Source organism: Oncorhynchus mykiss, chromosome 3 (genome assembly GCF_057628025.1).
Source record: "Oncorhynchus mykiss isolate SJ-2025 chromosome 3, ASM5762802v1, whole genome shotgun sequence".
NCBI lineage: Eukaryota > Metazoa > Chordata > Actinopteri > Salmoniformes > Salmonidae > Oncorhynchus > Oncorhynchus mykiss.
The window spans coordinates 28,654,958-28,676,605 of NC_143024.1; the positions used below are offsets into that span (position 1 = coordinate 28,654,958).

General features: G+C 43.3%; 1 protein-coding gene and 1 pseudogene across 1 annotated transcript in view; one reads left to right on the forward strand and one right to left on the reverse strand.

Moving 5' to 3' along the window:
* Positions 1–21,648, forward strand: part of LOC110503758 (t-SNARE domain-containing protein 1) — a 113,440-nt gene that overhangs the window by 55,070 nt on the left and 36,722 nt on the right. Inside the window, exon 10 of the mRNA XM_036970577.2 lies at positions 6,998–7,080. Coding sequence (XP_036826472.2) covers positions 6,998–7,080 — 83 coding nt within the window. The remainder of the gene's footprint in view (positions 1–6,997; positions 7,081–21,648) is intronic.
* LOC149984491 (zinc finger BED domain-containing protein 5-like) lies at positions 9,742–12,169 on the reverse strand (annotated as a pseudogene).

Below are 21,648 nucleotides of genomic sequence, written 5' to 3' on the forward strand. Positions count from 1 at the left end.
TTGTGTGTGTGCATGTGTGTCCGAGGTTGAGATCTCATAAACGAAGGAAAATTCTTCTTCTTCTATTCAAATTGGTCCATTGTGTGGGAGAGTGGCCCTGAGTCTGGCTGTTTTAATCCATCTGGAGTACAGTGACCTTTTCTTTTGATCTATTTTCAAATGTTCTTACTTTTTAACTGCATTGTTGGGAAAGGGATCGTAAGTATGCATTTCACAGTAAAGTCTGCACTTGTTGTATTCAGCGCATGTGACAAATACAATTTGATTTGATTTGAATTATACTTTAGACTCATGCCAAGTTTCCAACTCTCACAGACGCAATGCTACAAGAGAGCAGGCAACAGGCAACGAGCGATTAACAAAGAGGAACTGGAGAGCAATACACCATTTATCCCAGATTCTATCCATAATTAGGGTACTTAACATTTAGAGTGAATAATGTGCAGCCTTATGGAAGGGAATATTTAATAAACAAATGGCACTTTTGTTTCCTAGATAAGTTCTGGATGGCGCTGACTATGTGCGTTAGGACAGAAATAAGACTTGTTTGTTGTTTGGCCTTTAGAGAGGGGGTTTTCTGAGGTGAACACGCAGGAGGAAATCTCTCTTTTCAAATTCAGTGTCCCTTCTCATTTCTCTCACATGCAGAGCACAGGGAAAATAAGGGGAAATAAATAGTGGCGAGTTCTAAGAAGTTAAATGTCAATTGTTGATGAAATTGAATACACTAGTAAAATGCCATTAGAATCTCATTAGAATTATGTCTCTTCAATTTCTGTAGTCGCCTTCATGTGAGGATATAGGGAGGATATATTTTAGTATGATTATGAGGGTATACATCATGGATATATTGAGACTGTGGATACATTGAGACTGTGGATACATTGACACTGTGGATACACTGAGACTGTGGATACACTGAGACTGTGGATACACTGAGGGTCTAGATATATTGAGACTGGTTACATTGAGACTGTGGATACATTGAGACTGTGGATACATTGAGACTGTGGATACACTGAGAGTCTAGATACATTGAGTCTGGATACATTGAGACTGTGGATACATTGAGACTGTGGATACATTATGACTGTGAATACATTAAGAATGTGGATACATTAAGACTGTGGATACATTGAGACTGTGGATACATTGAGACTGTGGATACATTATGACTGTGAATACATTAAGAATGTGGATACATTAAGACTGTGGATACATTGAGACTGTGGATACATTGGGACTGTGGATACATTGAGACTGTGGATACAGAGGGAAGTGGAACATTGATGTGGTGGGAAAGTGTTAAAGTGTGTAACGATGAACATGATGGCTTTAAGAGATGGTGGAGGTGGTAACTGTGAGAGGGTGTTCAGCTCACCAGTGTGCAGAGTGAAGGTGCTATGTCCAAGTACCTGAGAGCTGTACTACTCTACTGCTGTAGTCTTTTTCTCATCCATTATGGACCACAGACATAATGTTTCTCTCTCCCATTCAACCTTGAAATAGAATCAGGTAAATTGCCTTTTTTGCTTTTCTGTATCTGCTGTGCACATGGTGAGATTTTTATTTTTATGTGTATAATAAAAACTGGGTCTGAATAAGCTGATGGGGCTTTAGGGGGGAAAGGGGGCTGAGGCATGTGGAGGTGTCCAGAGGAGCAGCGGGGGAGCGGTAGAGGGGTAAATTGAGAAATCAACAAACCCAGGAAGTTTGGATTAGTGCTTTTTAGAGGGTGTGGAGTTGAAAGTAGCTTCTCTGTGACAAAGCCTCTGCTTCCGTGTGGTGACACACTCAACAAAAACACAGGTCACGCTGTGCCAGAACTGATGGAATCAACAGCAACAAAAGAGACAGAGAGATACAGAGAGAGAGATAGAGAGGCTGGACGAGTGAACTTGGGTCATTCAAAGGTAAAGTGGTGCACTCATCTATTTTACTGTCTAAGTATTGCGTTAGTCTCATTGTGGTTATAGTACAGCCTGTGTTCAATCTTGTGGTCTTTGGGACGAACCAGAGGAATACAGTGGTTTTCAGATAAAAGGTTATTATGTCTTGATTCAGTGACATTTACTTACATGTCCTTACAATACCCAAATACATTGAGAATGTGGTGTTGTAGAAAATGAGTTGTAAACATGTTTGACATGCTTTTCCCTGTTGATGTGATGTTTTTCTACCTAGAAATGTCTTGCATATCAAAAACATAATTAGTGGAGCATGGTGTGAGGGAAGAAAAGGCTTACGGAGGTGTGTGTGTGTGTGTGTGTGTGTGTGTGTGTGTGTGTGTGTGTGTGTGTGTGTGTGTGTGTGTGTGTGTGTGTGTGTGTGTGTGCGGGTGATGGAGTGATACATTTGTGTGTGTTTTCTTATCTCCAAGGTGGCTCAATTGGCTCCTTGTATTAGCATACTGTCTGGGTTATGATTATTTGTGCAAATAATCAAGCCATGTACTACAGTTTGCTACAGCAGGAAAATAACCCTATAGCAAGAGGAAATGTGAATTATTAGGGTGATTATAATTGATGGATTTTTTTTCCTTAATGGAAAATCAACTCTGAAATGTCCATGTGGAAATTAAAAACTTCAGAGGCCTTTTTAAACCAGACTTTTTAAATCAGATTAAGAATCATCATCTGTATCTGCGTGTCCAATGTTCACATATTGATTGATAGAGTACATGTGAAATGCATCAATATTTAATTTCCTCCAAACTCATTTGATGTGATTGACATGCAAAGAGATGTACACAAGCTACAATGTCCATGGTGACTCTCTCTCTCTCTCTCTCTCTCTCACACACACATACACTCATATCTATTCACAGTCAGCCATACAGAACCCAATAATATCTTGCACTGCCAACAAGCTTCACGTCAGCGGTCATGGTTGTCCAGTTTGCTGCTCTCTCAACTCCATCCCCTGCTATTGGACATTTTGGCTCTATTCTTTTCACTCCCCTCAGAAGTGAGTCATCCTGCTGACCTCCTCCTTACTCATAGAGAGAGAGCGAGAGAGAGAGAGAGGTGAATTTGTGTCCTGCATGCTTGAGGTTGGGCACTGCATTGATGGGCAGTGAACCAAACTTTGTTTATAATAGGGAAAAGAATTGGATTTAGGTTTGAATTAGTTCTCACTGGCTACAGTAACTATAGTTACTATGATGTGCATTGAAATAAGACAAGTCATTTGGATTATTCAAATACTAATAATTGGTTGACACCGTCACGAAATGTATGACGGAGTATGACTTTTGAAAGCTCCGTTCTCAGTTTATTCTCAAGCCGTCACTGTGGTGACAGCCAATGAGGAAGTAATTAAACATAGATATTCAATTAGAATGTTGTGCACCATCAAAACTCAATATGCTACATCTTCGATCAAACGTGACGCTATTTACAGTGTGGGGACAGAGAATGTGTGTGCATCCTTTTCCAGTTTATTAATGATCTTGTGCAAGTGATTATGTAAATAAGGAGAGAAATCCAGCTGAGTTGGTCTATCCATAAACACAGTTGTGCGTTATTCTAAGATTTTGAAGCTTCACGACCATGGAGAGTGCGCTCAAGGAAGTTGATCGTGACATCATACGAGCAGCTCAATCGGAGCGATGAGATATTATGAGGGCTTATCAAATAGAACATTTTCTTTCTCTCTCTCTTTCCCTCCACTTCCACCTTCCTCCCTCTGTCACTGTATGTGTTTACAACAGCAGGTGATGCACTTTGAGTAAGATCAAACCTTTCAAGGCTACCAATGTGTGTGCAAAGGAACGGTGGGTACCCAGTTCACCCATTCAAAGTGTGAATGTGTCATACAAGCACAATCACACAGAAAACAGCACGCACACACACACACACACAGCTCAGTCGACGCAGGCCAAAGACACAAGGACCAGCGAATGGAGAGACAGGAAATGAGCAGAAGATACCCCACATTGAGCCTCTCTAGGAAATGAAATAGAAGTGTAACTGTACAGTGCCTTGCGAAAGTATTCGGCCCCATTGAACTTTGCAACCTTTTGCCACATTTCAGGCTTCAAACATAAAGATATAAAACTGTATTTTTTTGTGAAGAATCAACAACAAGTGGGACACAATCATGAAGTGGAACGACATTTATTGGATATTTCAAACTTTTTTAACAAATCAAAAACTGAAAAATTGGGCGTGCAAAATTATTCAGCCCCCTTAAGTTAATACTTTGTAGCGACACCTTTTGCTGCGATTACAGCTGTAAGTCACTTGGGGTATGTCTCTATCAGTTTTGCACATCGAGAGACTGAATTTTTTTCCCATTCCTCCTTGCAAAACAGCTCGAGCTCAGTGAGGTTGGATGGAGAGCATTTGTGAACAGCAGTTTTCAGTTCTTTCCACAGATTCTCGATTGGATTCAGGTCTGGACTTTGACTTGGCCATTCTAACACCTGGATATGTTTATTTTTGAACCATTCCATTGTAGATTTTGCTTTATGTTTTGGATCATTGTCTTGTTGGAAGACAAATCTCCGTCCCAGTCTCAGGTCTTTTGCAGACTCCATCAGGTTTTCTTCCAGAATGGTCCTGTATTTGGCTCCATCCATTTTCCCATCAATTTTAACCATCTTCCCTGTCCCTGCTGAAGAAAAGCATGCCCAAACCATGATGCTGCCACCACCATGTTTGACAGTGGGGATGGTGTGTTCAGCTGTATTGCTTTTACGCCAAACATAACGTTTTGCATTGTTGCCAAAAAGTTCAATTTTGGTTTCATCTGACCAGAGCACCTTCTTCCACATGTTTGGTGTGTCTCCCAGGTGGCTTGTGGCAAACTTTAAACAACACTTTTTATGGATATCTTTAAGAAATGGCTTTCTTCTTGCCACTCTTCCATAAAGGCCAGATTTGTGCAATGTACGACTGATTGTTGTCCTATGGACAGAGTCTCCCACCTCAGCTGTAGATCTCTGCAGTTCATCCAGAGTGATCATGGGCCTCTTGGCTGCATCTCTGATCAGTCTTCTCCTTGTATGAGCTGAAAGTTTAGAGGGACGGCCAGGTCTTGGTAGATTTGCAGTGGTCTGATACTCCTTCCATTTCAATATTATCGCTTGCACAGTGTTCCTTGGGATGTTTAAAGCTTGGGAAATCTTTTTGTATCCAAATCCAGCTTTAAACTTCTTCACAACAGTATCTCGGACCTGCCTGGTGTGTTCCTTGTTCTTCATGATGCTCTCTGTGCTTTTAACGGACCTCTGAGACTATCACAGTGCAGGTGCATTTATACGGAGACTTGATTACACACAGGTGGATTGTATTTATCCTCATTAGTCATTTAGGTCAACATTGGATCATTCAGAGATCCTCACTGAACTTCTGGAGAGAGTTTGCTGCACTGAAAGTAAAGGGGCTGAATAATTTTGCACGCCCAATTTTTCAGTTTTTGATTTGTTAAAAAAGTTTGAAATATCCAATAAATGTCGTTCCACTTCATGATTGTGTCCCACTTGTTGTTGATTCTTCACAAAAAAATACAGTTTTATATCTTTATGTTTGAAGCCTGAAATATGGCAAAAGGTCGCAAAGTTCAAGGGGGCCGAATACTTTCGCAAGGCACTGTACATGTTAAAGAGGATGTGGAATATTTTTTCACATTGCTCACATAACGGCACCACAACACAAATACTGTATGCTATGGTGTAGGGGTGTGAACATTTAAACGAAATTGGGATCCTTAACATGAAGAAATATCACTAACCGTAGATGCAGAAAGTAAACAGCATAGTGGGTCAATTTCCATAACAAGGCTCAACTTCTCTGCTGTTTTGGTCCACTTGGAGCCACGCTGTGAACAGTGTGAAGTGAACCCGTGCACATGCGCAGATACTGTGTGTGACTGTGTGAGAGCCAAGTGTTGTATCTCGCTCATCTCAATATCTTAGCCTATTCATTCTTGCAAGCCAAGAAATTGTGAGATACAGAATTCCGTTGTGAGATACAGCTTTTGATTGCCGATAGATAGGCCTAGTGCACGGTTCTGACTCTGTCTGCCTGACGGCCGACCAACCTATACTGTGCCCCTCCCCTCTCTCTACCATCCCTCGCTAGCACACTATTAAAGATGCAAGTGTGGGGCCTCCCGGGTGGCCCAGGGTTCTTAGGCACTGCACCGCAGTGCTAGCTGTGCCACAAGAGATTCTGGGTTCGAGCCCAGGCTCTGTCGGGGCCGGCTGCGACCAGGAGGCCCATGGGGCTGCGCACAATTGGCCCAACGTCGTCCGGGTTAGGGAGGGGTTGGCCGGCAGGGATATCATTGTCTCATAGCACACTAGCAACTCCTGTGGCGGGCCGGGGAACTGCATTTACGCTGACCAGGTCGCCAGGTGTACGTTTCCTCCGACACATTGGTGTGGCTGGCTTCCGGGTTAAATGTGCAATGGGTTGTGTTTCGGAGGACACATGGCTCTCGACCTTCGCCTCTCCCAAGTCCGTACGGGAGTTGCAGTGATGAGACAAGACTGTAACTACTACCAATTGGATACCACGTAATTGGGGAGAAAAAAGGGGTCAAATAAAAACAGTTTTTTATTTGTTTTATTTTTTAAAGATGCAAGTGTTCTCGGAAGTACGGCAACTAATCAGTCTCCTCCATTCCAAAAATACTGAATCTTAGGAGTCAATTATTTTCGGAACCTAATCTTGACACTCAGAAATGGGAGTCAACACAACCCTGCCAAGCCGCAGAGCTTGGAGGAGTCACTAGACCGCGATGGTACAAGACATCCCGGCCAGCCAAAACCCTCCCCTAACCCGGACGATGCTGGGCCAATTGTACACCGCCTCATGGGACTCCCGGTCGAAGCCATAGAAGCTATAGAATGAAAGAGTACCCAGTGTGCTTCAACCTGGTAAGAAAAGGTCCTAAACTGGGGGACATGTTGTACTGTGTTGCTATAGAATATATCTATGTTGCTATAAAGTATAATCATTATATTTACCATGCATTTATGTCTCTTCAGATAGCATTGAGGACTACATTCAGACCACCACATCCAACGTGGAGTCAGCCAATCAGGAGCTAGCAAAGGCCAGCCATCACCAGGTGCAGTAGTGTCCTCGTTTCATTGTGCAGGTTCAGTGATGTGTGTGTGCATATGTGTGTGTGTGTGTGTCTGTGTATGTGCGTGTATGTACTTGCAGGCGGGTGTGCGGGCAGGCGTTTATGTCAACTAAATGCAGTTCCTGTATATTGTCATGTCTGTGTATTACTGGTACTGACATTACATTTTAATAGAGATTTTCAGGTGTCATGCTGATACAGAATCAGTAGGACAAACATGATTTCAAATAACAGGGTTTGCTATTTCATTACTATTTCATTACTACTTTATTGCGTTCATTACGATGCTGTGGAAATAACAATAAAGATCACAATTTCATGTCATATTTGATTAGCTTTTGCCGTTAGCTAAATTAATTGGATTGATTGAAACAGTAAAACGGTAGCCTGGAGTCTAATAGCAAAATCAAACAGATATACCAACACTGAACTCCAATTCCAAAAACAACTGTTTCTTCCACCAAGATAATGATTATGAGGTTTCAATTTCATTGTACAACTTTATTGACTAAGAACAGAAATACATTAGTAATGTGCATCAGACGGTAGACTGCAATTAAGTATTAATTTGTTATAATTTCTTTCTGATTTCTTTTGAGTGACTCTCAATTCCATTTGGTAGCACATTCACAAAATGCCCAAGGTAATTTTCTTTCATAGCGGTTTTATGTCATACTTTTCCCCCTTGTCATCCTTGCTTGGATTATATCACAGTAGGGCTAAGAAGTCAGTGTTGGTAGCAGAGGCCTGTAGTGTGTAGCCCTCTGGCTATCCTAAATTATATATTGACAAAAGTGTTTTGGGGTTCATTAAAAGGTCACCTTTTCTGTTGCTAGTAGTAGATAGCTTCTCTCCAACACAGTGAGGTTTTATGACCCTGATACTGTTTGCAAACACACACACACGTCATTTAGCAATTTACAGTTCATTAATCTTAAGATAGCTAGGTAGGGCAACCCCATATACTGTATCAGTCATAGTAAGTACATTTTTTCCTCAATAAAGTAGCTATCAGCAAAGGCAGTGCTAGTAGGGGGGTACATGGGAGAACTTGGGAATGTTGAACACCAGGCGGGCTGCTGTGTTCTGGATAAGTTGCAGGGGTTTGATGGCACAAGCGGGGAGCCCAGTCAACGGCAAGTTGCAATAGTCCTGATGGGAGATGACAAGTGCCTTGATTAGGACCTACGCCACTACCTGTGTGATGTAGGGTCATACTCTACGGATATAGTAGAACTGAGTCCTGGGGGACACCAGTAGTGAGAGCACATTGTGCAGACACAGGTCCTCTCCACGTCACTTGGTAGGAGCGGCCTGCCAGGTCGCATCCAATCCAAGAGTGTGCAAAGCCTGAAAATCCCAGCCCTGAGAGGGTGGAGAGGAGGATATGATGGTTCATCATCTCGAAGGCAGCGGATAGATCTAGGAGGATGAGAACAGAGGAGAGAGAGTCAGCGTTGGCAGTGTGGAGAGCCTCTATGACACAGAGAAGAGCAGTGTGAGTGACCCGTCTTGAAGCACTGGTTCGTGTCAAGAAAATAGTTTGAGAGAGCTAGCGAGAGAGTTGGTCAGAGATAGCACGCTCAAGTGTCTTGGAAAAAAAATAAATAAGGGATACCGGACTGTAGTTTTTGACGTCAGAGGGATCGAGTGTTTGTTTCCAGAGAAGGGGAGCGACTCTGGCCATATTGAAGTCAAAGGTGACACAGTGGTAAGGAATGAGTTTGAGGGAAGTGAGGAATGGGAGAAGGTCTCCAGAGAGGGAGGAGGGAATGAGGTTGAGCAGGCAGGATATAATCTGGAGAAAGAGGTCAAGGTTTAGGGTAGTTTTGTGTGAGTGGGACAAGTGTACTAAATAGACTGAATGTCGTCAACCTTCTTTTCAAAGTGGTTGACAAAGTCGTTCGCAGAGAGGGAGGGGGAGGGGGTGGAGGATAAAAGTGGGAGAAGAAGAAAGAAATAAAGAAGAAATAATTTCCTAGAGGTAGAGGCAGAAGCTTGAAATTGAGAGTGATTGAAAGTGGCTTTAGCCGCGGATACAGGGGAAGAGAAGGTATAGAGGATGGAGTGAAAGGATAATAGGTCCTCCGGAAGTTTAGTTTTCCTCCTTTTTTGATCAGATGCCCGCAGCCCTGTTCTGTAAGCTCGCAGTGAGTCATTCAGCCACGGAGCAGGAGGGGAGGGCCGAGCTGGCAGGGAGGAAAGGAGACGGTGAGAGTCATAGGATGTGGAAAGCGAGGAGAGTAGGGTCATAGAGGCAGAATCAGGAGACAGGAGTGAGAAGGATTTAGCAGAAGGGAGAGATGATAGATAGAAGAAGAAGAAGAGATAGAAGAAGAGAAAGTAGAGAAGGTTTCCCCAACTGGCGGCCTGCGGGCCAAATCAGGACCACCAGCAATATTATTTGACCCAACAAATGAATTATTAATATTATTTTAATTTAAAAAACAATATAACAAAAATAAAATCAGTATGAGGTAAACAGCGCCTGAGGCAATGTCTGTATCTGAATTTCTGTATCGGTATAGCGTGCTCCTGTAACAACAGAACAAACAGAGAATGCTGTCAGCCTGAGACATAATTATCCCTGGATAAGTACTCACAATAATGTTAGTATTTACTCATTAAAGTCATGTAGGCCACTCAATGGGAAGAGTTGCATTTCCCCTCGGACACGATCTTGTAGATGTCGCCTGAGATGGATGTGATTTTGATGCGCAGGCAGTCCTCGATTGACTTATGTGAAAACCGGCTCCAGTTGTGAATCTATACTGCGTTCATAGAGGAAAATGAGGACTCACAGGTGTACGTTGATCCAAACATTGTTGGCACATAAAATGCAAGTTTCTTTATTGTGCTGTATCCCTCTGAGCATGCCACACGAAATGCACACAAGGACTCGGCACTCCTGAGTGCATCCCTGAGATGGCTCGAAGTCTGGAATTCAATCAGCTCAGTTTGAATTGGGGACTCATCCAGCAAGGGTATCGTTTCCTTAGCAAGGGAGGAGAATTCTCCACCTGGGCAGACTGTGAGAGGATCATGTACAAATGCAATGATATCCTTGGGCATGCTGTAGTCTTCAAATCTTGTGGAGAAGTTGTCTGGTCCCTCTGCCTGTCGTTCTTCAGTGTGCTGACGTGCATTAGCCTTCCAGATGACAAGTCCAAATCAAGCTTCCAAGTTTTTCCACCGTATCCACCACTGTTTTCCCTCTTCCTTGTAACTGCAGATTTAACCTGTATAAGTTACAGAATTCATTATGTTATTGTCACTGAGTTTATTATGTACTAATCAGATGTGTAAAACATTTAGTTTAATTTGTAGTGTGGACCAATTAATTGTGCTAGCATTATATACTAATTATGTTATGGCCCACCAACTATTAGCTCCGAAAAAAATGGGCCTGAGGCCAAACCTAGATGACAAAACCTGGAGTAGAGGGAGATAGAGAGCAAAGATTGCGACCAAATGACCTTCTGGGTAGGGTTGGAAGAAAGGGAGACAGAAAAGGAAACAAAGTAGTGATTAGAGACCTGGAGGAGGGTTGTGGTAGGCGAACAGCATCTAGCAAAGTTTAGGTCAAGCGCATTGCCTGCCTTGTGAGTGGGAGGGGAGGGGAGGTCAAAAGAGGAAAGGAGGGGAAAGAAAGAGGTTGAAAGAAATGAATCGAAGGCAGACGTTGGGAGCTTGAAGTCGCCCAGTGGACTGAGTGGTGATCCACCATCAGGAAATGAACTTATCAAGATGTCAAGCTCATTGAGGAGCTCTCTAAGGGCACCTGGTGGGCAATAGATGACAACAATGTTAAGTTTGAGATGGCAAGTGACAGTGACAGCATGGAATTCAAATTAGGAGATGGACAGGTGAGTGAGGGAGAAAATAGAAAATCTCCATCTAGAAGAAATGAGTAGCCCCTGTGCCACCCGCGATGAAATGACATACCCAAATCTAACTGCATGTAGCTCAGGCATTGAAGCAATGATACACATATTCTTGATACGATTTGAAAGGAAACACTTTGAATTTTGTGGAAATGTGAAATAAATGTAGGAGAATATAACACATTAGATCTGGTAAAAGAAAATACAAAGAAAAAGAAAAATCAACATATATTTTCTACCATGATCTTTGAAGTGCAAGGGAAAGGCCATAATGCAGTGGTTCTTAACCTTGTTGGAGGTACTGAACCCCACCAGTTTCATATGCGCATTCACCGAACCCTTCTTAATTGAAAAAAAAAATCTAATTCAAAACATAGGTATATATTTGACTGGTGCACAAAATGAACCGTGCATCAACATCACTGTGTTCAAAGAACAAAATCATCAAAACATTTTCACACAGATGATCATTTTCACACAAAAACAAAAACATAATAATGAATATGTACTGCAAATCAGTGTGACTTCTGCTGTTGCCTTTCAGAGACCAGTTCAGAAATGCGCGGCTTCACCTTGGCAAGTGCCACTCTCATGTCATTTTCGCAACAAAGTCTGTTCCTTTTCTTCATTTTTATGTCCAGCATCCTCGAAAAGGATTGCTCGCAAAGATATGTTGTAACAAACGGTATGAAAATCTCCAGAGCTTTCTTAGCAATAACAGGGTACGTTACCATTTGTTGACACCAAAACGTTGAAAGCGTTGTTGTTCTGAAGAGTTGCTGTTGAACCTGGCTCTGCTGAATTTCAATGATTTCATCGAGGTATTCATCATTGACATCTGTTGTCTCAACACTAAACGTGGACGGCTGTCTCAGCCATGCTGGATATGACTCTCTTGTAGGGAAGTATCCGTCGAGAGAATTTGCAAGCTCATCTAAGTGCGTGGCAATTGATTGCTTCAGTTCAGCGGGTACAGAAATGTCTCCGATTCCAGATACATCTTCGATCTTACTTACACAGTCGTCCAGCAGGGGAAAGTTTGCGAAGTTATTGTTCTCTGTTCGTCGTTTCCATAACGGTAGCTTTTTTTGAAAAGCCTTCAGGTTTTCCTCCGCTTCGATGATGTCGACTCCACCGCCCTGCATCTTTTGATTGAGATGATTGAGAGCTGCGAAGATATCGGCCATGTACGCTAAAATGAGAATGAACTCAGAATTTTTGAAGCAATCTGCATGACAATGTTGGTGCTCTTGCAAAAACAGGGCTAATTCCACATGCACGGCAAAAACACGATTCAGCACCTGTCCCCGGGATAACCACCTAACGTTAGAATGGTACAGAAGTACCTCGAATTCAGAGCCCATTTCTTTACACAGCTCACTGAAGATGCGATGCCGCAGAGCACTAGTTCGCACATAGTTCACGCATTCCACTACAATTTGTAATACTTCTGCCAGTTTTGGAGGAAAGGTTTTTGTTGCCAACGCATGCCTGTGCAGATTACAATGCGTAACCATGATGTGTGGTGCATCGGCTTTCACTAGCGCACCAAAACCAGACTTTCTTCCCAGCATGACTGGAGCTCCGTCCGAACAAACTGCAGAAACCATATCCCACGAAAGATTGTTGTCTTTGAATAAGTCATCCACTAGTTTCTTCACATCGGCTGCCTTAGTTGTTGTTGTAAGAGGCTTACAAAATAAAAATTCTTCCTTTATCACGTCGTCTTTCACATAGCGCACGAATACAGCAAGCTGGCTTAGATTGGAAACGTCTGTGGTCTCGTCGAGTTGAAGGCTGAATTTTCCAGGCTTGAAATCAGATCTGCAACTACTTGAGCCAAGATGTCTTTGCTCATGTCCTCTATTCTGTCGCCGATGGTGTCATTTGAAAGAGGAATTTGGGATAACTTAACTTTGGCCTCTTTTCCCAGCATGATATTCGCCATCTTCAACGTAGCTGGTTTTATGAGTGTTTCACCAATGGTGTGTGGTTTGCCCTGCTTTGCGATCAGGTAAGCAACTTCGTACGATGCTGTGAGGATCGGTTTGTTGATGGGTACAAAGCCGAGAACAGGCAGAGTAGCCTTTTCATCGAATCTGGCTCTCTTCACCTTGAATTCAGCGAGCGTTGTGTTCTTGTATTTTCCATCTCCATGCAGCTTAAGGAAGTGTTCTCTTAGTTTTGCCGGTGCTAGACTAGAATTGCTCAACTTGGCATTGCAAATCATGCAGTTAGGACACTGACTCCCATCACGTTCGGTTATACATGTAAATCCATATTGTACATATTCGTCCGACCACTTTCTTTTTTTGCTCGACATAGTAAGTATGAAGGGATTCAAATATTAAGAAAGAAATCACAAGTTGACTACTGAGCGCACCAAATTCCCTGCAGCACAGATAGGCCAAGCGATGTAGCGTGATCACCTGCAGCCAATGATGGCCAAGCGGAGCGTGTCATCACGAATCATATTAATCGAATGTGTGTCTTGACCTCCGCCGAACCCCTGAGACTGACTCACCGAACCCCTGGGGTTCGATCGAACCCAGGTTAAGAACCACTGCCATAATGTATTTTTCCAGCTCAGGTGCAATTTAGATTTTGGCCACTAGATGGCAGAAGTGTATGTGGAAAGTTTTAGACTGATCCAATGAACCACTGTATTTCTTATCAAAATGTTGTATCAAGTTCATAACTGTGCACTCTCCTCAAACAATAGCATGGTATTATTTCACTGTAATAGCTACTGTAAATCGGACAGTGCAGTTAGATTAACAATAATTTAACCTTTCTGCCAATATCAGATATGTCTACATGATATGTCTATATGTGCACACAAGCATAAACACACACACATTTGAGCTGATGTACTGTATCATACTTTTTCATTTTACTGTACTTTATTTTATATCTATGGTATGAATATCACTGTCCTACTTAGTGATTTGTTGTCAACAGCAGCCGAACCCTCTTCCTACATCCTTATCTCTCTAATGGCTTTTATTTGACTTTTTCCTCTCCCTCATATCTACTACGGTACACACACATAGATTACCAACATGCAATGTCAGGGATTTATCCGCTTGTTTCAGAGAGGTGCTTTTATACATTTATTTTACACAGTTACTCTTCCTGAATAACTTTCACAGTTACTCTTCCTGAATAACTTACACAGTTACTCTTCCTGAATAACTTACACAGTTACTCTTCCTGAATAACTTACACAGTTACTCTTCCTGAATAACTTTCACAGTTACTCTTCCTGCATAACTTACACAGTTACTCTTCCTGAATAACTTTCACAGTTACTCTTCCTGAATAACTTACACAGTTACTCTTCCTGAATAACTTACACAGTTACTCTTCCTGAATAACTTACACAGTTACTCTTCCTGAATAACTTACACAGTTACTCTTCCTGAATAACTTACACAGTTACTCTTCCTGAATAACTTACACAGTTACTCTTCCTGAATAACTTACACAGTTACTCTTCCTGAATAACTTACACAGTTACTCTTCCTGAATAACTTACACAGTTATTCTTCCTGAATAACTTACACAGTTACTCTTCCTGAATAACTTACACAGTTACTCTTATATGGGTAGTTTATCTAAAGTCTAACACAATTTTGCTCATGTACACCATAATAAATACCCTGCTGTTGAAAAAAAGTTTAATATTACTGTAATATATCCTAAAAGCCAATTCACAGATCTACACTGGCATTTCGATTTTTCTGTTGGATTACTCAAGTATATAGACACCATATTACTTTCCCCCCAAAGTTTTGTGAGAGTTGCTCTCCTTCCTACAGCCTTCTTTTTCCTCTGTTTCATGCTGTTCTATGCTGCTCTACAAGTGAACGAGTGAGTGAGCAAATGAGCGAGTGCACACAGCTTTCCCATTAATTGTCATTTCATTATCTCAAGGAGAGCTGAGCCGTGACCAAGCTCACGCAGAGCAATTTAGCTCTCTGCCAATCCACATGGCTTTTTCTAGTCTAGAGGAAGAGAGAGGGGAGAAGAAGAGAGAGACACTGTGCAAGGGGAGATATAAAGAGTGGTAGGAAGGAAAATAGATTGAAGGAGAGAAACAAGAGAGAAAGAGAGAGACTGTTGAGGAGGAGGGAGAGATACAGAGAGTGGGAGAGCAAATGAGAGAGAAGATGAGTAAGAGAGAGAAGGAGAGCAAGAGAGAGACTTGAGGAGAAGGGAAGGATACAGAGAGCGAAAAAGAGAGAGAGTGAGAGAAATATAGAGAGACACACACACAGAGACATACAAATGGCAGAAAGGCAAGGGCACAGTTCCATGAACTCAGTCAAACAGCTCTTTAATGCTGGTGCACATGCACCATTGAACATCAGCACCAATGGTCAATTAATAGGGGATGACATTTTCGTCCGTGGCCCACCATGTCAGACGGCTTTACACTGAAAATAAATTGAATCTATAATCCATTAGCCTCGGGCAGATTACTCCTCTCACATGAAGATTCCTCAAGTTACAACACTGATGTTGTCAGCCCCATCCATGTCCAACAGACCGAGATGAACTGTGATTGTTCATTACTGTCTAACGATACTATTATATTATACAGCCTCCATGTCACTAGTGAAACATAGCTGTTTTATTATGTGTTGAATAATTGTTTAATATAGACCTTCATTTAAGATGCACTTCTGTTAGTGTTGCATTTAATTTCAAATGTCTGTCGGCCATTAGATTAAGTTGATTATGGGGAATGTGTTTGTAATGATTTACAAATTAGCAAACTCAATATGCACAATGATTCATTGAAAGGCAATGACTCACTTGATTGGTGGTTACCATAATTACATCATAGGACGTCACAGTTTCTGTTTGAAACCCGTCAGCCGCCTTTGTGGAAAATGTATCTCCTCCTGTGATCAATATGACATATTTCCGCTATCATGCTAATTTAAATGGTTTGTTTTTGGAGCTCCTGGTGTTATCGTATTGCTGGAGACAGGGAGGGAAGGAAGGAAGGAGGAAGGGATGGGAAGGCGGGAGAGAGAGCGAGAGAGAAATGCCGACTATATAATGCCTGACAGATAGAAGACAGAGAAACACAGAAAACAGGCAGGGGCACAGTAGGGTTGAGCGGTATCCAGATGTTCATATTGTCACACCATCATTCTCTCACCCCAGGATTTACAGCATTACCGGTTTAGTACACAAGGGGGCACCAAAAGCCCATTGGGTGTCACCAGAATGCTAACAAAATTAGCACAAGTAATAGTGCATTTTCATGGAAGCTGCTAGTTTAAATATGCTCAGTAGTGCAAACGATAATAAACGAATTGCAACAACAGGCAATCCAGATCATAAAGTTATACATATATAGGTAGGAGCTACTGAATGTCATGTTTGGGGAGTTTGGACATTTACAAGCGAATGTGAACGAGAGACATTGTGCAAATGAGCAATGTTTTGATGCATGCTGTACTGGCTCTCCAGTGTGGAGTCTGAAGTGGCTCGGGCAATGGGCCTGCCTGCTCTGCTTGGAGAATAGGGGTAGGAGCAGACTGATGGGCCAAGAACTGAGAGTAGAAAAAACACAAGGAAATAAAGATAGAACTAGCAGCTGTACAAATAACTCATCCAAAGGGCTTTGACTTCTCACACATGGCAGAAAGCTAACATTATGTGATGCCCCATCAACTTGTGAATTCAGCCACTTACTTAGCAAGTTAAACTAGGGGTTGTGTTAACGCATATTCACGCAGGAAAAATATATAAACTTGTGACAAATATCTGGCTTTGTTTTCTATACACAGATTTAAAATGATTTTTATTGCAATTTCTGCTCGGCATCAGAATAATTTTGTGCTTCAGTTGTACTTCTAAACTCCGATGAGAATTCACGAACAGGCATTCTATCAGCAGACAGCGCTCTGAATGATGCGTGTCGCTACTTTTCTCTGGTACTTTTCTCAGTGTAGCCAGCCTATTTTTTCCAGTAAAATGCTAAATTAACTTGAAGCAAAACATTAGAAAATGTAGCTGGCTACATTCTTTCTATGATCAAATCAAATCAAATGGTATTAGTCACATGCGCCGAATACAACAGGTACAGTGAAACAGTGAAATGCTTACTTACGAGCCCCTAACCAACAATGCAGTTTCAAAAAAACTGATAAGAATAAGAGATAAAAGTAACAAGTAATTAAAGAGCAGCAGTAAAAAATAACAATATATACAGGGGGTGCAGTCAATGTGAGGAGGCACCGGTTAGTTGAGGTAGTATGTACATGTAGGTAGAGTTAAGTGACTATGCATAGATGACAACAGAGAGTGGCAGTGGTGTAGAGAGGGGAGGGGGGGGGGGGGCAATACGAATAGTCTGGGTAGCAATTTGACTAGATGTTCAGGAGTCTTATGGCTTGGGAGTTTAAGCTGTTTAGAAGCCTCTTTCTTGGACCTAGACTTGGTGCTCCGGTGCTGCTTGCCGTGTGGTAGCAGAGAGAACAGTCTGTGACTAGGGTGGCTGTTGTCTTTGACAATTTTTAGGGCCTTCTTCTGACACCACCCGGTATAGAGGTCCTGGATGGCAGGAAGCTTGGCCCCAGTGATGTACTGGGTTGTTCGCACTACCCTCTGTAGGCAGCTGTAGAACCGTTTGAGGATCTGTGGACCCATGCCTCCAGCTTCATGGCTGTCATGGTGTGCTTGGATAGGCCTAAACATTAGAAATATGATGGACATGCATTGTTTTTGCTTTTTCATTGTAAGCTCATTTAGATGTGTGGCTGCCAGCCAAATAGTGTTGCACTTCTGTTGTCATCTGATGAAAATGAAGCTGTATTATGCCAAATGTGTTACACAAATGTATTTTCTGTGAAGGAAAACTATAGTTGCACACCCCTGATCACTCTATTGAAGTAAAAAAAAACACAGTTGACTTTCAATATAAAATGTGACCCCTGTCAATACACAGCTGGACTCACCTACTACCGCTTTCTCCTATTGTGCTATTTACAAACAAACACATGACTGGCTGAACTGTGCTGGAGAACTAAGTAAGCTTCATAATGTAAAATAATGTGACAGGTGCAATAAGAAAGCAATGTGCTTTATCTCCTAAAACATTGCACAAGGTGACTGCAGGTATTTACTTAACAAATAGCTACAAATATTAAAATGTATTGGAAAACTTCAAATAAATATTTTCAGCAGTTTTGGTGGTATTGAAAGACCACCCAGTGGCTATTTACAAATACCCCAGTATACAGAATAAACAGGAGGCTGAATCAATTTGGCTTGGCTCAAGCAACGGCCTTTTCACCCCGCTACCATCTAGAAGGCGGAGACAGCACAAGTGCATCAAAGCTGGGACCAAGAGACTGAAAAAACGCTTCTAGCTGGCCTCCAACCAGTCCTCTGCCCTGAACATTAGTCACTGTCACTACCACTCGGTACTCTACCCTGCACCTTACAGACTGCTGCCCTATGTACATAGTCAATGAACACTGGTCACTTTAATCATGTTTACATTGTGTTTTACCCACTTCATATCTATACTGCATTCTAGTCGAGGCTTATCCTATATAACTACTGCTGTACACACCTTTTCTATTCATATACTGTCCATAATGTCTATACACACCATCATATACAGGACATATACACTGAGTGTACAAAACATTGACATAGACTGACCGGGCGAATCCAGGTGAGTATGATCCCTTATTGATGTCACTTATTAAATCCACTTCAATCAGTTTAGATGAAGGGGAGGAGACAGGTAAAAGAAGGATTGCTAAGCCTTGAGACAATTGGGACTTGGATTGTGTATGTGTGCCATTCAGAGAGGGAATTTAAGGGCCTTTGAATGGAGTTTGGTAGTAGGTGCCAGGCACACTGGTTTGACTGTGTCAAGAACTCCAACGCTGCTGGGTTTTTCACACTCAATAGTTTCATCAATAGTGCATCAAGAAGGGTCCACCACCCAAAGGACATCCAGCCAGCTTGACACAACTGTGGGAAGCATTGGAGTCAACATGGGCCAGCATCCTTGTGGAACGCTATAAAACACCTTGTAGAGTCCATGCCCAGACGAATTGAGTCTGTTTAGAGGGCAAAAGGGGGTGCAACTCAATGTTAGGAAGGTGTTCCTAATGTTTTGTACACTCAGTGTATGTTTATATTCCGCACTCTGACACTGCTTTTTCTAATATTTCTATATTTATTTATTAATACATTTTTATTTTGTGGATTTGCTTGTATCATTCTTACATATTGCTGCACTTTTGGAGATAGGAACATAAGCATCTCGCTACACCCGCGAGAACATAATATGTGTACGCGACCAATACAATTTGATTTGATTACAAGGTCAACACACACTAAAACATCCACAGATTAAATATCTCTGAGCAGACAGACAGTCAACAGACGTATCTATTGGTGCTTTTAGTCTAGAGCAGGAAAGAAAGTGTAGCAGGTCTGTCCTTTATATAGTTCTTTGGCAATAACAATTTCCCCAGAAGGTCAGTTCTCTACTTGAACAACAATTCAACATCCTCCCCGTCTCTATACATCCAAGAAAAGTTCAGAACTGGAGTTGAAAACAAAATTCTACTTGGTGCTTTAGAACATGACATTATTTTCATTATATGATTCTGACTAGGGAAAACATGGTCTATAAATATTCATGTAACGTACATCCCATGTGTTTGTTAAAATAAGCCCATTTTATAGACACAGATACATGAGAAACATAGACACAGATATATGAGAAACAGCCAGAATACCAGAGTGCAGCTGGGCTAAAGTTAGTGGTGCTGTCTGAGGAGATGCAGGGACCGAGACAGGGACAGGGAGAGGATTGTGGTGCTGTCTGAGGCGATGCAGGGACCGAGACAGGGACAGGGAGAGGATTGTGGTGCTGTCTGAGGCGATGCAGGGACAGGGAGAGGATTGTGGTGCTGTCTGATATGATGCAGGGACCGAGTCAGGGAGATGGAGAGGGAGAGGATTGTGGTGCTGTCTGATATGATGCAGGGACCGAGACAGGGACAGGGAGAGGGAGAGGATTGTGGTGCTGTCTGATATGATGCAAGGACCGAGACAGGGACAGGGACAGGGAGAGGGAGAGGATTGTGGTGCTGTCTGAGACGATGCAGGGACCGAGACAGGGACAGGGAGAGGGAGAGGATTGTGGTGCTGTCTGAGACAATGCAGGGGCCGAGACAGGGACAGGGACAAGGAGAGGATTGTGGTGCTGTCTGAGACGATGCAGGGACCGAGACAGGGACAGGGAAAGGGAGAGGATTGTGGTGCTGTATGAGACGATGCTGGGACCGAGACAGGGACAGGGAGATGGAGAGGGAGAGGATTGTGGTGCTGTATGAGACGATGCAGGGACCGAGACAGGGACAGGGAGAGGGAGAGGATTGTGGTGCTGTCTGAGACGATGCAGGGACCGAGACAGGGACAGGGAGAGGGAGAGGATTGTGGTGCTGTCTGATATGATGCAGGGACCGAGACAGGGACAGGGAGAGGGAGAGGATTGTGGTGCTGTCTGATATGATGCAGGGACCGAGACAGGGACAGGGAGAGGGAGAGGATTGTGGTGCTGTCTGATATGATGCAGAGACCGAGACAGGGACAGGGAGAGGGAGAGGATTGTGGTGCTGTATGAGACGATGCTGGGACCGAGACAGGGACAGGGAGATGGAGAGGGAGAGGATTGTGGTGCTGTATGAGACGATGCAGGGACCGAGACAGGGACAGGGAGAGGGAGAGGATTGTGGTGCTGTCTGAGACGATGCAGGGACCGAGACAGGGACAGGGAGAGGGAGAGGATTGTGGTGCTGTCTGATATGATATAGGGACCGAGACAGGGACAGGGAGAGGGAGAGGATTGTGGTGCTGTCTGATATGATGCAGGGACCGAGACAGGGACAGGGAGAGGGAGAGGATTGTGGTGCTGTCTGATATGATGCAGAGACCGAGACAGGGACAGGGAGAGGGAGAGGATTGTGGTGCTGTCTGATATGATGCAGGGACCGAGACAGGGACAGGGAGATGGTGAGGATTATGGTGCTGTATGAGACGATGCAGGGACCGAGACAGGGACAGGGACAGGGAGAGGATTGTGGTGCTGTATGATACGATACAGGGACCGAGACAGGGACAGGGAGATGGAGAGGATTGTGGTGCTGTATGAGACGATGCAGGGACCGAGACAGGGACAGGGAGAGGGAGAGGATTGTGGTGCTGTATGAGACGATGCAGGGACCGAGACAGGGACAGGGAGATGGAGAGGGAGAGGATTGTGGTGCTGTATGAGACGATGCAGAGACCGAGACAGGGACGGGGATAGGGAGAGGATTGTGGTGCTGTCTGAGACGATGCAGGGACCGAGACAGGGACAGGGAGAGGGAGAGGATTGTGGTGCTGTCTGAGACGATGCAGGGCCCGAGACAGGGACAGGGACAGGGAGAGGATTGTGGTGCTGTCTGATATGATGCAGGGACCGAGACAGGGACAGGGAGAGGGAAAGGATTGTGGTGCTGTCTGAGACGATGCAGGGGCCGAGACAGGGACAGGGACAGGGAGAGGATTGTGGTGCTGTCTGAGACGATGCAGGGACCGAGACAGGGACAGGGAAAGGGAGAGGATTGTGGTGCTG